Source organism: Callospermophilus lateralis, chromosome 13 (assembly GCF_048772815.1).
Source record: "Callospermophilus lateralis isolate mCalLat2 chromosome 13, mCalLat2.hap1, whole genome shotgun sequence".
In the NCBI taxonomy this organism is placed as follows: Eukaryota; Metazoa; Chordata; class Mammalia; order Rodentia; family Sciuridae; genus Callospermophilus; species Callospermophilus lateralis.
The window spans coordinates 105,971,085-105,990,120 of NC_135317.1; the positions used below are offsets into that span (position 1 = coordinate 105,971,085).

At 39.7% G+C, this 19,036-nt stretch overlaps 1 protein-coding gene across 1 annotated transcript in view; it reads left to right on the forward strand.

Annotated features, from left to right (window-relative positions):
- The window catches only part of F5 (coagulation factor V), a 64,087-nt gene that overhangs the window by 11,814 nt on the left and 33,237 nt on the right, over window positions 1–19,036 (forward strand). The window contains exons 4-7 of the mRNA XM_076831581.2: window positions 11,499–11,711; window positions 12,914–13,057; window positions 15,841–16,062; window positions 17,377–17,542. Coding sequence (XP_076687696.1) covers window positions 11,499–11,711; window positions 12,914–13,057; window positions 15,841–16,062; window positions 17,377–17,542 — 745 coding nt within the window. The remainder of the gene's footprint in view (window positions 1–11,498; window positions 11,712–12,913; window positions 13,058–15,840; window positions 16,063–17,376; window positions 17,543–19,036) is intronic.

Sequence of the window (19,036 nt, forward strand, 5' to 3'; positions counted from 1 at the left end):
GTTTGCACAGCAAATGGACCTTGCAACATCATCCCTCGCCTTTACCATTAATTTGCTTGTATATTCCACCCCCCAGACCACAGTCTCTTACGAAAAATTACTTGAAATGCCTCAGCACTTCCGCTGTACCAGATTACTGGCACTATTAGTTCCTCTGGTGCCATGAATCTAGGAGAGCCAAGTGTGGATGGGTGGAGAAAGTAAACTTTGTCTTGGAAATGAGATGCAAATCTAGTAAGTAGCCCCGCATGGTACAAGACAAGCTTTTGTTCATTTTACTAGGCCCTCTGTGATGAAATAAGGCCTCCCCCTCTTCATGTCTCACACACCCTCACCTGTAGCCTTCCTCTGAGTTTTGAGACTTTTTTCTCAGAAGTGGGACAAACTAACCATGTGCTGTGACAGCTACATGGAAACCCCGATTCTTCTATCTCAGAGGTGAACATATGAGAGATGGATTGCGGGGGATCAAGACAGTGGGATAGGTTTGAGAAACCACAACAATGCAGGACTAGAATGGGAACCCTTTCTGGCAGAAGAGACGACTTGTGGTTCATAATAATGCTGCCTTTAGAAATACATTTAATATGCTTTTAAATCAAGAAATAAAACATCTGTAACTGTACCTAATCATTTGCAACTTTTCTATCACTAATAGAGTTTCAATTTGAGGCTAAAATTTCAGAAACTATACAAAGCATGCACTGAAGGTGCATGGTGTGGTAAAACTCATACCCTTGAGCACATTTTGTTGTTCAGTATGTTTCAAAGTTGTGTTGATCATTACCTTTAGAACATTTGTTTCATATTAAATCTTAATATTATTCTTTCATTTAATTTATATTGACATATTTTAAATGTGCGAGTTGCCTTATTAGTATTGTACCACAAAATTAGTTTGATAATATTTAGATATCTCTTGGTAACCCAACTCTGTCAATTTAAAAAAAAAATCCCCACTAGAGATTGTTCCTTGCATCTAAGTGTTACTAAATTCTATATGGAAGCTTAATCTTCTAGGCTTTTCTAAAATATTTCAATGCTGGACATAATGAACATAATGTAGTGATTATATTTTTATTTTTCACCTAAATTTTAATTTTAGTATTATGTAGCTATTTCCTTGAAAATACGATAAAACTTGAAACAAACTGCTGACTAGTATAAAAATTCTCAAAAATGTGAATTTCCCCTCAAAAAAGGCTTGCATGCCTTGTGCAATGGAATCAGGCTCTTAGCAAAACAGTCAGTATTTTAATTGCCCATTGCCTAAGTCATAGCTTCTAAAAGAGTGCTCTGAGTCTTTGAATGCACTGAACCATTCACAAAGTTTATTAAATGGAGAGGAAGGAGTTGTTCACAAAAATAAGTAAAGAGACAACTTAATGAATGAGCACCCTAATGGGCAACCAAAAAGGCTTTTTGGGATTTCATTTCCCCAAGCTTGTATGCACCATTTTACATTTTTAAAAAATGCTGAGAGCCTTTTGGCAAAATAATTAGTACACGTGATAAGAGCAAACAAATTTCAAAGCTGAATATGGACTGAGCAGGAAGCGAACAGAACTGAGTAGATATGAAACCAAGGACTACCCTCATGCAAAGAATTTATTCTAGCCCGAGGCTGAATAAGGACTTTTTGTGCTCTCACACAATAGCTGTTCCTGCCCATTTTTCTTCTTTAGTCTTCACTTTTTCTTTCAATTCACAAAAAATGCATTTCAAAAATGTTCCCTATAAATAGCTGTTTTTATTTCACACTTAATACTATGTAGGTTATAAATAAAAAATAAAAGCCTCTTTATTCTAAAGGCAAAATAATTTGAAGAGAAAAAACAAAAGCATTGATAAAATTTTCCCCAAACTGTCTCATTAGTAGTCCTCACTACTTGCTTACAGAATATCTATCACCTATCTGCAAATCTGTTGTTCACCAATCATTCCATAATTCACCTTTAAAAATTAATTAAATTCATGCATTCAATCATGTGAAATTTTTCTTATATTTAACTGATATGAATGTGAAATTCTGAGTAATTTACTTTGCTCAATTATATGGATATTAATTTCTAAGATTATAATAACCTTTTCAAAATCTATATGTATATCAAAATATCATACTGTACACATTAAAAAAAATTTGAAACCCAATATGTGTTTAAATAAACCTGCTGTGAACCACTGACCATTCACAAACAAGGTATCATAAAAAACTCTGTCATACTCCCGTACCTAGCACAAGTGCTCTGGGGCTTGAGGTAATTCCTAAATGTTTACATTGCTTGGTTCTCATTCAAACAGTGGTGTCTAATTGTAGCGTCTGCACTGAGGAGCCATACAAGAAATCTGGAGATAAGGCCCATCACAATTAGGCCACCAACACACACCCTCCTATTACCAGGCTGAGCCTGGGCACTAGCTGTGGGCCTAAGACAGCAGATGATGGTGTCATCATTGAGCTGAACCAGAGTACTGAGGACTGGTTAGGAAGTGGGGACTGTGTGGTATTTCCCCTTTGCTTTGACCTGTACTCATCTTGCTGTAGGTTATGAGTAGTCACACCCCTGGCGCTAGTTTTTATCACCTTTAGAATAGATGCATCACTACAGTGGAACAGATGTTTGTGTCTCCCCCAAATTCATATTGAAATCCTAAACCCCAGCGTGATGGTTGAGGGGCCTGGCCTCTAGGAGGTGCTTAAGTCACAAGAGTGGCCCCTCAGGATGGGATTAGTGTCCTTACAAAAGGAACCCCAAGAACAGTTCTCCTGCCCTTTCCTGCTGGTGAGGATACGAAGAGAAAGCAGTCTGCCACCTGGAAGAGACCACCACCAGAGCCCAGTGTGCTCAATGCTGCCCTCTGGCCTCCAGCCTCCAGAAACATGGGAAGTGTGCTGTTTAGATGGACTCAGCCCAGGGTTCCTCTTCATGTCAGCCTAAGGAAAGCAATCACCAATTTCACTCTTTCTCACATGTATTAAGGAACTCGAGAACACTTAAGATATTTATCTTATCCAAAATAAAACATAGAGAAAGAGGCTGTATAAATTATAAAGCAACTGGGAAAGAAAATACTTGGCTAAAATACAAAAGCATATTGCCACAGGCTGTCAGAGTAATAATTAGGGGTTGGTCATCTTATATATATTTTTCAGTCCTCGTAATCCATCAAAAATAATTATTATTCCTATTATATCCAGGAAAAGGATTATGTTATCTTAAATTCTGAATAAGAAAGAAAAAGCTAAAATAGGGCATTAAGAAACTTTCTAAGCTTCACATAGTTGACAAAAGGTACAATCTCTGACCCCACATCTCACATGCTTCTCACACAACCTAGGAGAAAGTATTGTTAATCATATAATCTCATGAATATTTAATTACAAATTGTGATGAGTGCTATTTTAAAAAGCTGTAGCACAACCAAAGATCAAGGAAGGGGGAGCTTACATTTCATCACATGTGAAAAGGATGAGTGCCCATTTTTTCAGAGGAAGAAAGGTAAATTATCTCTCACCTGACCAAAAAAAAAAAATATCATATTGTGTCCTTTAGAGAGCTTGTGAATGCAATGGAAAGAAGGCTACTTTCTGGCATAGGAATGCCCCAAGATGTTTAAAAAGTTAGAAGAGTGCAAGCTTTGTGTTCGGACACATCATTTTTTTTTTAAGCTCCGTGAGGCCAGGAAGCATTGAGTCAGGGCTGGCCTGACTGACCACTGTGCAGCTCCACCCCAGCCACCTCAGGCCAATTAGTGCATAGTCTGACCTCAGAGGGCAGCTCTCCTTATCAGTCTGTTTTTGCCCTGCTACAAAACCGCTTTTGTAACTTTTCAGAGATAAAGCTCCCTGTTTATCAGTAGAAAGTCTTCTTCACCTACTCTTTTATTTTTTTAAGGCTGAAATGTTATAACTCACAGGAAGTTACGTAAGCTTCTATCATTTCTCAGCTCCTGATAATTTTAACACTTAAATCCTATTTATCTTCAGAATGAAAGTTCAGCTTATGGTAAATATGGGTTATCAGTCACTGCCAAACTGTCTTTCAGGGGTAGGAGGGAGCAACAGAGTCCAGTGTTCAGCTTACACTCTAGCACAAGGGTTACAGGCTCGGATGTCCAGAGTGGCCAGGTGGGAAATTCAAAAGAACATGGGTTCAGTAGATACCGGCAATCAGAAAGTAGGAGAGCACAGCCCAGACACCAGTCCAGCCAAAGTCTGTGCAGGAGTTTGAGCCTATATTACCAGATCTTCAGGATTTGGTTTTGTTTTTTTGTTTCTTAATCTTGACATTGAATTTCTTGTTGCTTATTTCTTGTTATAACACTGCAGCAACTTGGTGAGATAGTTCCATTATATCAAGTATGATTGTTGCATTGTGGGGTAGAAGCACCAATTATAGCAAGTCATTCCTGAGCCATTACCCTCAAAATCATTTGGTGTTCTTTCTTAGTGCAGATATCATTAAAAAAAAAGTCTTTTAAACAATATATCCCTCTTTTTTGATGAAATTTTATTCTAGCTGTTTTTGACTCTTTGACATTTTATTTTAGAATGTTTTTAGTTGTAGTAAATTGACACATATCTTTATTTGTTTATTTATTTTTATGTGGTGCTAAGGATGGAACCCAGGGTCTCACATCTGCAAGGCAAGCGCTCTAGCACTGGGCTACAGGCCCATCCCCATGGCTCTCTGACTTTGTATCTATAATTTTTACATAATTGTATTAGCACATTATAGTTATACATAATATTGGAGATCATTTGTCATAATCATACATGCATGGAATATAATTTGCTCCATTGTAGTCCCCAGCACTTCTCTCTCTCCTCCCTCATGGGTCTTCCCCTACCTCTCCAATGGTTTTCCTTATATTTATTTATAATTTTTTAATTAATGTTCTGTAGATATATATAAAAGTGAATTTCACTGTAATATATTTGTATATGTACACAGCACAATTAGATCAATTTCATTCCACTGTTCTTCCCTATTTCTATCCTTCCTCCCTCCTTCTCTACCTCCTTCCTCTATTCCACTGATCTCCCTTCCATTTTCATGGAATTTCATCCCCCTACACACACTTTTTTCCCATATTTTGCTCTATCTTCCACATGTGAGAGAAAACATTTGACCTTTAACTTTCTAAAGTTGGCTGGAAATCAGCATAATGATCTCCAGTTCTATCCATTTGCCAGCAAATGGATAACAATAATAATTTAATTCTTCTTTATCGCTACATAAAATGTCATTGTGTGTATATACCACATTTGCTTTCTTAAAATTTTTTGTTTTGTTCTGTTTTAGTACAGGGGATTGAACCCAGGGGGTACTCAACCACTGAGTCACATCCCCAGCCCTTTTAAAAACATTTTGTTGTTTTTAAATTTTGAGACAGGATCTCTTTAAGTTGCTTAGGACCTCACTGAGTTGGTGAGGCTGGTTTTAAATTCATGATCCTCCTGCCTCAGCCCTCTGAGTTGCTGGAATTACAGGTATGTGCCACCGCATCCAGTCCACATTTTCTTTATTCATTCATCTGTTGACAGGTACCTGGGTTGGTTTGAAACTTGGCTACTGTGAATTGTGCTGCTATAAACACTGATGTGCCTGTACCAGTCTAGTATGCTGATTTTAGTTCTTTTGGATAAATACCACAGAGTGGGATAGCTGGGTCATATGGTAATTCTATTCCTAGTATTTTGAGGAATCTCCATTTGTTTTTCAGAATGGTTATAATAATTTGTAGTCCCACCAACAAAGTATAAGTGTACCTTTTTCCCCACATCCCCAACAGCATTTATTATTGTTTGTATTCTTAATGATTGCTGTTCTAACTGCATTTCCCTGATTGCTAGGGATGTTGAACATTTTTCATATACTTGTTGGACCATTTATGTTTATTCTTTTGAAAAATGTCTGTTCAGTTCTTTCACCCATTTATTGAGTTATTTGATTTTGTTCGGTGTTAAGTGTTTTGGGATCATTATATATTCTGGATATTGATCCCCTGCCAGAGGAGTAGCTGGCAAAGATTTTCTCCTATTCTGCAGGCTCTCTCTTTATGCTCTTGTTTCCTTTGCTGTGCGGAAGCCTTTTAATGTCATGCCACCCCACTTATTGATTCATGGTTTCATTTATTGAGTTTTGGGGGTCTAATTAAGGAAGTCTGTCATATGCTAATATGTTGGAGTGTTGACATGTTTTCATCTAATAGTTGCAAAGTTTCTGGTCTGATTCCTCAGTTTTTCATCAATTTTGAGTTGACTTTTATGCAAGGTAGAAGATGGGGACCTGTCTCATTCTTCTACATATGTAAATCCAGTTTTCCCAGGAATATTTGTTTAAAAGGCCATCTTTTCTCCAACATGTTTTTGGCATCTTTGTCAAGTATCAGATGACTGATATATATATCAGATGACTGTATATAAAAGACTGTGTCTTTTATTCTATTCCTTTGGTCTTCATGTTTCTCTTGATGTCAATATCATGTTGCTTTTTTTACTATACCTCTGGTATAATTTGAGATCAGGTATTGTGGGGCCACCAGCATTTCTCTTCTTTCTTAGTATTCCTTGGCTTTTCTGGGTCTTTTCATCTTCTATCTGAACTTTAGGACTGATTTTAAGTTCTGTGAAGAATGTCATTGCTATTTTGATGAGGACTGTATTGAATCTATACCTTGTTTTTGGCAATATGGCATTTTAACCATATTAATTATTCCTAACCAAGAACATGGGAGTTCTTTTAATCTTCTACAGTCTTCTTCAATTTCTTTCTTCAGTGTTCTACAGTTTTCATTATAGAGGTCTTTCATCTCCTTGGTCAGAATTTATTCCCAAGAATTTTTTGAGGTTATTTTGAATAGGACAGTTTTCCTGATTTCTTTCTCAGCAGATTCATTATTAGGATATGGGAAAGCTATCAATTTATGATTTGTGTGCATTAATCTTGTATCCTGCTAATTTTCTGAATTTGTTTATCGGCTCTGAAAGTCTTCTCGTGGAGTTTTTTGGGTCTTCTAGATATATAATCACATTTTTCAGCAAACAGAGATAATTTGACTTCTTATTTTTCTATTTGTATCCCTTTAATTTCCTATTCTTGCTTGATTACTCTGGATAGAGTTTCAAGGACCATGATAACTAGGAGTGGTGAGAGTGGGCATCTTGTTTTGTTTCTGATTTTAGAGAAAATGCTTTCAATTTTTCTTTTCAATAAGACATTGAGCTTGGGTTTGTTTATATATATTTAGCATGTTAAATTCCTTCTGTCTCTAGTATTCCTTCTTTCTCTAGTGTTTTTGACATGAATGGGAGCTGGATTTTGTCAATGGCTTTTTCTCTATCTATGGAGATGATCATGTGATTCTGTCCTTAATTATTTTTATGTGGTGAATTATATTTATTAATTTGCATTCCTTGGATAAAACCCACTTGATCATAATTTTTGAATGCAGTTTGCCAATATTAAATAAGGATATTTGCATATATGTTCTCAGGGATATTGGTCTGTAGTTTTCTTTCCTTGACATGTTTTTGCCTGATTTTGGTATCAAGGTGATACTGGCTTCATAGAATGTATTTGGGAGTGTTTCCTTCCTTTCTATTTTATGTAATAATTTGAGGAGATTCTGTTTTTAAAAGAGAAACAAGGAATCCAGAGTCTAATATGATTATCTCCAAATTTTTAATGTTGGCATTTAATCTGCTTTAATACCATGAAATCCTAGCAAAACACATCCATGAACTCTTCAGAGTTCAATAAATATGCATGAAGCATTCTCTCCATGCTTCTCCATGCACTGTGGAAGGTTCAGAGATACTAGGACAAATACAAACCAGCAATATTCCTTGAGGAGCTTACACTCTGGCAATCAAAATGTATAGATAAAAATACCTTAAAAATAATTATAATATTGAAGGAAAATTATCATATAATATCACAAATATTTAATTACAAATTATGACAAATGCTATAAAAGAAAAACATACAGCAGAGTCAAAGATAAGGGAAGGAGTAACCTAACATTTAAGTTGTTGTCTAAAAAATCAGCATGTATTTATCCCAAGGAAGAAAAAGAAGATGAGCACTGGAAGCAGAAGAGGTAGCATCTGCACGAACCCTGGGTCCTTGCAGATGGGGGACTCACAGGAGCCTGAGTGACCATAGCACAGTGAACAGTGGAAGGAATCACACATGACAAGACTGGAGAGAGAAGTGGGGTAGACTTGCACATGGACTTGTGCATGGTAGGAATTTGTGCAGAAGTGATGAAGATTCAGCTACTCGGCTCTGCCATCACAGGGCTTCCATGCTGGACTCACATAGCACAGCAATGCAGAGCACCTCAGGGCCGGTATGCTGACCACAACACTGTGTGCCCTGGTTCCCATACCCACCAAAAGGGCCCAAACATAGGCTGACACTGTTGAAACTCTCACAGAGTTGTAAGGGGAACAGACTCTCTGAGGTGGGGGTCGGGGGAGGTACAGCTACACAGAGAATGGACAGTGCTGCAGCACAGATGTTTAAGATAACTGTAATGAGCCTTCTCCATGTTTCAAATAGAGAAAAGGATGAGCAGATCAGAGTGAAACAGAAGATAGAAAGATACTTATCTAGAACTTTCATAGCTACATAGATGAGGTTACCAACACATTAGACACCATGGAGGGGAATGTTCAGGAGCATTAATACATAGCAGTAGAAACTATTCAAGATGAAACACTGAGATAAGAAAGAGAACAAAATGAACAGGGCATCTTTGAACTGTGGAATGATACCATGTAATCTAACATACCTAACTAGGTCCCAGACGCGGTGGAGACAGGAAAAGAATTTGAAGAAATAACAGCTGAAAACTTTACAAATGTGAAAAGGACTACAAATCTGCAGATTTAAAGAGCCTTAAGAAAACCATGGAAGGGAACATGAAGAAAACCACACCAAAGGGCATCACAGTCACGTTGCCAAAAATTAGGGCCAAAGAGAAAATGGTCAAAGTACTAGGAAAAAAAGGACACAAGGAGATCTGTCCATGTCAAGCAAAAAGATTCTCTCAAAATGAAGGCAAAGTAAAGACTGACTTGGACATACAAAAGCAGAGATCATTTCTCACTAGCAAACCAGAAAAAAAAAAGTTAAAGGAATTTCTTTAGTGATAGAAACATTGTCTGAGTGGGATATTCAGACTCACAGAGGGAATGAAAAAGTCTAGAAATCAGTAAATATAGAGAAGTTTTTTCTTTATTTTTAACATCTTAAAAAGATAACTGATTATCTAAATATTAAAGCAAAAATAATAATTTATTATGAATTATACTGTATACTTAGAAGTAAAATGGATGACAACAACATAAACACCAGGAGGCAAGAAATGGACCAGAGCACTACAGGGTCTTGTAGGTAAAGTGTCATGTCATTATTTGCAGGGAGTCTTGTACGTTAAAGCTGTAAACTGTAGGACACTACTAACAACAAAATGAGACCAAGGGGCCGACAGTGGGGACTTGAGGGAATCATTAAAAGCACTCAACCCAAAAGGAAGCAGGAAAGAAGGAAAATTAACAAAGAAGAGACAGAAAAATAGAGCACATATAGCAGGATGGCGGTTTTCAATCCGACAATTTACTGACATTCCAAGTGAGTGGAAAGAACACTGCAAGTAAGCTGCGAATTGTAAGATTGAATAAAATATCAAACTGTATACAGGATTCAAAAATCCACTTAATATTAGATACAAAGAGGCTAAAAGGCAACAAGTGTCACATGTCTTCTCGCATATGTGGAAACAAAAAAAATCTGAAAATAGCAAAAGGACTTTTAAGAAAGAGGAAAGGAGAAGGCGGGGGACACTATCAAAGCATGATATAGGCACATATGGAAGTGTCACAGTGAACTCCTCAAATCTGCATAATTAGTATGTGCTAATAATTTTAAAATATTTGAAAGAAAAAAGAGATGAACCCATGTGCTCAGGTAGAGCAGTTCATATCAACTAGAAAAGAAAAGCAAAAGAAATTACAAAAAAATATATACCATACCAACTAACTGTAACTGAACACAAAGCCATCTATAAAGTCATCCCATTTGTATGAGCTCATAGAGAAGCAGATGCCAGTGAAGGAAACAGGGGGCGGTTGCCTGGGCCTGGTGGGAGAGGGCACTGACTGCGAGGCACAAGGCAACTCTGGAGTGAAGGAACCTGCTCTATCCACTGTGCCTATAGCTATGAGCCTGTATACATCTGTCAAAACTCAGCAAATATCACACTTAAATTTGGTGAACTTTGTTATGTGCAAATTTATCTCAATATAGATGATGAATACAAGGGAGAGAGGAAGGAAGGAAGGGTGGTGGGAAAAGGTGAGACAGCACAAAAGGAAGAAAGGAAGGTAAGTGAAGGAAGGAGAGTTTGGGGGAGGGAAGAAATGAAAATGAAAACATCTGTTTTCAGAAAGCACAATCCCTTGAGTAAGAACAGTTCCCAGCGTCCTTTCCCCATCCTGAACATGTCAGTCTTGATCCTTGCCTGCCCAGAGGCATGCGCTGATGGCCTCCCCTCTACCTCGAGACAGTGATCGGGCTACTGTATCAAGATCACAGTATCCCAAAGGCCACCCCTGCACCTGCTGCTGGTAGTGAGACTTTCACTGAATTAACTGAGGACCGCCTCCTACAGGGGAAACCGCCCAGCCCTGGGGCTGTCTCAACTCTGCCCTCGCCCCTTCCCTCCTCACTTGCTCCATCTCTACCACATCTTCCCTTAATTGTTGAAAGCCCCACCCAACCCTCTGGTCTTCTTTTGACTTTGAGCATCTCAGTTCCCCTTCTTCAAAAAGGAAGACCAATTTCTACATCCTCCACATCCTGCCAGAAAGGAAAGGAGAGCACATACGGGGATGTTAAGGGGTTTCTGGGTACACTTCAGGGGACAGACACACTTCCTGAGCGCTAGGATGACTACACTGCTTATGGGAGCCCACCTGAGGCTCTGGGGGGAAAGTTGGAATGACCAGATAACAGAGATGCATAAAGAGATTGATCAGTGCTGAGGGGGACTCCAGTTGGAAAGAAGTTAAAGATGTAGTACTTTCAGAGCCAAAAATAAACAATGTAAAGGGCCCCAAGTGTACATCCATCCCATGTTAACAGCAGCTAAATATGAGAGGACTCATCAAGCCCCACAGAGAAAATATAACTTGTTCTCATACTTTGAAGTGCTTTACTGACCAGAGGTATTTGAGTCTGTGATTATATTTAAATAATTGTTTGGATACCCTGGAAAACTGACTTGCTAAACCTTAACTAATTCACTAGTTACAGCTATTCTGTGGGCATAGAAGTAAGCATTGTGAATCTTTCCAAATTATAAAGTTTTACTATAGAAAGGCATATACCCTCCAGAGAGTTCATCTCAGGTTCCCAGATTTGAGAATGATGCAAAAGTCAACCTTGGTATCTGCCCAGAGGTCCTCATGGCCTTCACTTCCCCAGGTGCATCTTACCCTGACCACACATCCCCCGTGGAGCAGATGGACGACGCTGTAGCTCCAGGCCAAGAAAACACCTATGAGTGGCACATTGGCGAGGACAGTGGTCCCACACAGGACGACCCTCCCTGTCTCACCCACATCTACTACTCCTATGTAAATCTGATTCAGGACTTCAACTCAGGGCTGGTTGGACCCCTCCTTATCTGTAAGAAAGGTACAGATTCCACATCAGCAGATATGTTCTGGTGGTAAGGAGCTCCGTGTGGGGTGCAGTTTGGTACCTTGTATCTGCCTTCTGTACATAGGCAGAGGGAGCGGGGTGGTGACCCATCATTGCTTGATAGTAGAGAACGCCTACTGTTTGAGGGCCTGGACCCTACCCTGTTTATTCTAATTCTTCCTTTAGCTCAGGCTTGGACGCTCCTACCAAATAAATGCCTCTCTGAGAGTGTATTCTGACATCATGCTTATCACACTGACATCAATGCTGGCCTTTCTAAAAGGGGACAGCAGCATGTATTCTGCTGAAGAGTTCTTACAAAGAATGCAGGTGAAGGTATCTGACATGCTGGACAGAGCAGAGGCTTGGGTTGGTAATTGGTCTATAAATACACGAAACTACAGCTTCCTTTCTTGTCATCAAGTTGAACACTTTGAGTAGCAGGTTTCAAACATACTCAAGCTGACTTTTAAGAAATGTCATTGTCTAGGCTTGGGTTCTCCCTTTAACTAGGAATTCAGCCCATGTTCCCTTAAAACAAGCAAAGAGCCACAGCAAACTGTGCCAGGAGAAATAATGTGATGCCCTCACCATTTGCCGACACAGACCCAGACCAGACCTACACACAACTCAGTTATTCATTACACAAATACATTCTTTTCATTGCCTGTATACAGAAGATGTTGTAATGGACACTGACACTTAAATTTTTTAAACTTATGAAAAGCCCCTTTTTCGCTTTACCATCAGCAGCAGTTTTTCCTTACGTGAAAACGAATTACTCCTGATACACCCAATTCTCTAGTGGCCCACATCACATACAAATGAGATAGCTGCATTAAGCTTAGTGTGTGAGACTTTACCACCTGAGCTAAGGTAGTATGTATTGGTCTGACAAGACTCAAGGAAATAGATACTTATATAGACCAGTCCTTGATAGTCACCAAATGCTTTCTTTCTGTTCCAGGTAAAATTTACCTATAAAGCTGTCCCCTGAGACCACCAGACACCAAAATAAATAATGTGGCACCAGAAATTTAATAACTTTCAACTATTATTCCTTGATAAAGATGCAATTTTCAAAAATAACAACTCTTCAATTATATCCTTATGATTGTTTTCTTGCCCTAAACCCTTTGCTATCTAGAAAGCTAATGAGTCTTCAATTCAGGAGGCTACCATGTATTTTCTCTCAGGCACCCTAACTGAAGATGGGACTCAGAAGATGTTTGACAGGCAACATATACTGTTGTTTGCTGTGTTTGATGAAAGCAAGAGCTGGGCCCAGTCGTCGTCCCTGATGTACACGGTCAACGGCTATGTGAACAGGACGATGCCAGGTAACACATGAGCCATGCACTACCCAACCACTAGCTATACCTTGGCTCCACCACCTCCCCCAGGCACTAGGCAAGGAGGCCACTTCCTGTTTTTCAACTCCTATCAGAAAGCAACATCATCTAGTGCAGCATTTCTTAAGACTGTATCACCCTTCTTTTAAACCAGGAAAGTACAATATGCAAATTAGAAGCTAGCTTGGACAAGGACAGCCTTCTCTGGTGTGGTGCTCCGAACAGGCTTCACCTTGGCCTGTCTTCCAGAAAGACCTCCAGGGTGTCAGTTCAGTCTCCCTCAGTGAGTCTTGTGAACCTTGCTGCATTATGAACACACCGACTTCCAGGTCATTCCCTAGCAGGAATGGTCAGCAAGTCAGCAGGAAGAATGCAATAAAGACACTTTCAGTGAAGATGAACTAATAGGAGAAATCCCTAACATGCAAATACATTATTTATTTCAAAAGTTGATGAAGAGTAATATTCAATGGCATGCAGAATGTTTTTCTTTAATTTCCATATATCAACAGACTCTGATGAGAAAGTAAAATCAGAACTACTGTTAAGTAGAAAATAACTTTAACGTCCACTGTATTCATCCATTTTCTGTTGCTGTAACAAAATACCTAAAGCTGAGTACTTTATAAATAAAAAGAGGTTTACTTTAGCTCACAATTTTAGAAGCTGAACATCCAAGATTGAGCAGCCTCATCAGTTCAGCTTCTTGTAAGGTACATTTTGTCTGTCACAACAGAAAGAAAATGGCCATGTAGAGGAGAGGTCAAATACACGGGTGACTTCCTTTATAACAACTCACTCTGGTGAGAAGTAAGTAGGGTCCTTCCACAGGCTTTACCTCTTAAAGGTCTCTCCTCTTCCCCACCACGACACTGAGGACCAGCCTATAGCACATGAATCATTAGGGACATACTAACCACATCCAAACCACAGCTCTGCCCAGAACACCTCTCCTTCTTCCCTCTGGTAGAATTGATTAAGAACTAACACTCCAGGGTATATGGTAACAAGTCTGAGGACAAAATAAAAGCATTTCCCTAAAGAACACTAACTTCTGAGATGTCATTCTCTTTGTCTGAATAGCACAAATGGCTTCAGCTATAAAAAATAATGAATCATCAAGAGTTGAGGTCTAGGTATTGCTTGTAAATTGAATTCTATTTCTTTTGACTCTGTTCTCCACCTGAGTATTAAAAACACATTCTAAGACTCTGGGCATTGACTCTGAACTCCAAAATCAGGAGCTGGTAAACCTAAAGCTCAGTTAACCTTGGGAGGTTTAAGTCCACACCTCATTCTCTTCCCCATCTTAGCGTAGTCTCTACGTACTTACTTACAAAAATGGATTGACCATCTTTCTATGTCTCGAGAGTGAAAAATGCCTGTAAACATATGGCATCCAAAAGAAAAAAAAAAACTTGCTGGGCTCAGTATAATCCCATGACATCTCAGAAGTTAGTATTCTATAGGGAAATGCTTTTATTTTGTCCTCAGACTTGTTACCATATGCCCTGGAGTGTTAGTTCTTAATTCTACCAGGAGGTGAGGCATGAAGACTGCGAGTTCAAAGCCAGGCTCAGCAACTGCAAGGTGCTAAGCAATTCAACAAGACTCTGTCTGTAAATAAAATACAAAAGAGGGCTGGGTATGTGGCTCAGTGGTTTGAGTGCCCAGTTACTGCCCCCCCGACCCGCCGCCGAAAAAAACAACTTGATGAGACAGAGATAATAATTTAAGTTAGAAACAAATAATTGGGGGTAAAAGGGCAAGGGAAGGGTAATACCATTAACAGAAGAGTTGATGCCTATAAAACTCCCAGCATAAGTTGAAATAAAGTGATGGATGCTGATTCAGTTGCTCTTCCACATGAGCATTCCTTAGGGGTGTAAGACTCCAAAAAGCCTTCTACTTTCAGCTTGTACCAGTGCTGCCAGACTCCCTGCATTGTTACAGTGGTCTCCAGATCGGTACGAGCCCCTCAATGGGTAGAAACTGATTCTCAGTCCCGTGATCTAGTGTCTGGTGATTATGGATCTGAAATTTAAAGCCCATGAGAGAGACAGAAACCAGGATTAAAATATCCTACTGAGCAAATAAGCATTTTTCCAGTTGCTGTGGAAGCAAAAAAGGAGCAAAACTAAGCTTTTGTCCTCAGTTCTCATTACTCCATCCATGAAACGCTCCCAGGGGCCCAGCATAATGAGGACATCCACAGCATTTTAAGGAGAGCCTGTGACCCAAAGTCAAACAATCAAATGTGAATGAGAAAGCAATAGAAAGTCCTCCCTGTAGGCAGCGCTTTGTCCCTGTCTAGGGGAGAAGAGAAAGCTTTTGGATGCAGCCTTATTGGAGGTTCTCGTTGGATTCCTTCCAACTGAGAGCAGACTGGTGTGGCCGGCCACCCTGTCTTGCCCAGGATTCTACCAGTTCTCATACTGAGAGTCCTGGGTAAGTCAGGGCAGTTGGCCACCCACTCAGTCCCCTCCGTGGCTTAATCCCTCAGCACTCCCAAGTTTCTAAACTAATGTCCCCCAGCTCTGGGCTCTACTCTGACCTTGGTAACTTGCTGCTATTTACTGCAGTGGGCTATGACTGCTCCTTTTGCTGTCACTCTGTAGGACAGCACCACAACTGGAGCATCTGCTCCCCACCCCAAACTTCACAGAAAGCCTGCCACAGAGCGGGTGCTTGCTGTGCATTGGGAAGTGAACTTTTACCACAGAACAGTGAACTGAATGCCTGTGGCAGCCTCTTCTCTCCTATTCTCTCAGATATAGCGGTTTGTGCCCACGATCACGTCAGCTGGCATCTGATTGGAATGAGTTCTGGGCCAGAGCTGTTCTCCATCCATTTCAATGGCCAGGTCCTGGAGCAGAGCCACCACAAGGTCTCCGTCCTCAACCTCGCCAGTGCGACATCCACTACTGCAAACATGACCATGAGCACAGAGGGGAAGTGGATCATCTCTTCTTTCATCCCCAAACACTTCCAAGGCAAGGCACTCTTCTGACAGGCTTGCTTCCCTTGCACCAGCACCCCCTTCACCTTTCAAGCCGCCCCACCCCCCGATACACACGCACGCCCTGGTTCCTAACAGAATTTAGACGCTCTGCTTCTAGACGTAGAACCAGGGCTTGGGGATGAAGGAAGTGAAGGAATTGGCATAGAGTTTTTTAAATGATGCAAAAGCTGAAGAGAGCTCTACTTCCTCGAAAGGAAAAAAAGAGGAAGGAAACAAATGCTACGGAGAGGAATTCTTTCTTGGGGTTGTCAATTGTATCCAAAAGGACAGACACCCACAAACTACAGAGGCACCAAGGCTCCAAGAGTGCTGAAATCTTAACATAGAAACCACCCTGTAGGATGAGATGAGCACAAGCTGACACAGGGAGCTTGTCTGAGGAGTGCTGAGTGGATCATGCACAGCCCATGTCCCAGGGTGGCTGCGGAGAACGTCAAGGGAGTAGGTAGGATTGTAGCATCATGCACACACAACCGCTGGTTGTTCTATTGCACATTTTTGCTTTAAAACTATTAATAGTAGGGATCATGTGTATAGAGACTAAAATCTAAGTAAATGATACCTCTATACAAATCATTTTGTTACCAAACTAATGTGTATCAGCAACACATGCTAGGAAGAAGTACTCCATGGTATCCTTTGGTTTTCTTTTCATACTGAGCAACTAAAATTATGTTCAAAGTAACAAAATTGCTACAATATCCATGGAAGATACAGTTCCTAATAATAATAAAACAAAAACAGAAATAACATTAATCAAGGATAAGCACCATTCTGTGTTATAATTTAATCTTAAATGACAATTTCATTAACTATGTACTGATGTTATCTTCATTTTTCAAAGACAAATAACAGGAAAAATAAGAATTCACAAGATCTAAATTATAGAGTTTGCTTTTACATTTTGTGGTGCTGGGATAGGACACAGGGCTTCCCACATGCTGAGATTTACCACAGAGCTATACCCCTATCCTTAGTCACAGACTTTTAAGGGCTTATAAATTACAAGAAATCTTCCTCCTCCAGAAGAAACGAAGGGACTGTTCCCAGGTGTTTCCTCTAGCACGGGTTGTCACTCTTACCTCCTCCCCTCCACTGCTTGGCACTCTTACTTCTGCAGGCCACAGACGGAGTTCCAAACCAAAATACTCAGAAGTTTGGAAGCCTGAGCATTACTTTCACTGTTATTGTTTAAATTTTCCCCAAATTCATTTTTAAAAATATGTGTTTTTGATCAGCAATTTCTTTTCTCATGTTCTTTCCCCATATTTATGTCCTACTACAGCTGGGATGCAGGCTTACATTGACATTAAAAACTGCCCCAAAAAAACCAGGAATCCTAAGAAACTAACCCGAGACCAGAGGCGGCACATCAAGAGGTGGGAATACTTCATTGCTGCAGAGGAAGTCATCTGGGACTATGCACCTGTCATACCAGCAAACATGGACAAGTGAGTGCCTGGGGTTTGTTTCACTCTGCGAAGGTTTGAGACCTGTTTTGCAGGGCCCGACATATGTGGGTGAAGTGTCACAGTGGACAGCTTTCCCCGGGGACACGTGCATTTGTTTCCATTCAGATCTCCTCGTCAAAGTCAACCATGCATGACCCCAAACTAACTCAGGGAATTCAGCCCAGTAACAGCAATCACTGTAACAGCAGACCCTCTGTGAAAGTTTACCGTTGCCAAGCGCAGCGCTCAATACTTCCTATGAGCTTTACTTCATTCAGTTCTACAAGTTAGGGACTGCTCTTGACTTTTTATAGGAGAGGGATTATGTCAGAGATATTAAGAAATCTGGAAATGTGAATAGCTCTTGAACAGTTAAGAAAGACTGAATTCACTCATCATAAGAGAAATGCAAATTAAGCCTCATTGGAATATTGTTTTTTAGCCTATTAGGCTCAGTTCATATGTCAGGCTGTGGAATATAAGTATGGTCATATATTACTGGTAGCAGAATACATTGTTAAAGCCATTCAGGAACTTGGGAAAATGTATCAAATTATAAATACATATATCGCCCTCACAGCCAGCAATCCCACTCTAGGAATTTGGCTATATAGGCCTTCCTGTTCACAGGTAAGATGATGGACATTTATTTGATCATTTGCAGTAGCAAAAGATCAAAACAACCCAACTGTTAGCAACAGGAAGCATGTTTAATAAATTATGATATAACACAATGGAATACTGTGAATCTGCCAAAAGTCAAACAGACAGAAAAGGATGCCAAATGTTCTCTATATGCTAATATAAAAAGTCTTAGAAGATATGTCATTTAAGTTAGAGTCAAGATGTGGTACAGAGGAAAAAATAGCTACCTTTTGTTAAGGGAACAGGGAGATAAGAATATTTATATTTGCAAGTAATATTTGCATAAAGATTCTGGAATTACACACATGAAATTAATATGTCAGAAAATTTGGGAAGCATATCAGTTTCACTGTAGTAAAATCATGGGAATATAGAGGAGGCTGATTCATAGTTGGGTAGGGAGGGGGAGCATGGGAGGAATAGATGAATTCTAGATAGGGCAGAGGGGTGGGAGGGAAAAGGAGGAGGCAGGGGATTAGCAAGGATGGTGGCATGTGATGGACATCATTATCCAAAGTACATGTATGAAGACACAAATTGGGGTCAACATACTTTATATACAATCAGAGACGTGAAAAATTGTGCTGTATAAGTGTAATAAGAATTGTAATACATTTCACTGTCATTTTTTTAAAAATCAATAAAAAAGAAAATAAATAAATAAGTAAAATTAAAAAACAAGAAAAAAATGAAATTTGGCCAGATTTGCAGGTAAATAGATGAAGTAGGAGAATATAATGCTAAGAGAAGCAAGCCAATCCTAAAAAACCAAAGGCCAAATGTTTTCTTTGTTATGAGGGTGCTGACTCATAATGGCGATGGAGGGGCATGGGAGTATTGGAGGAACTT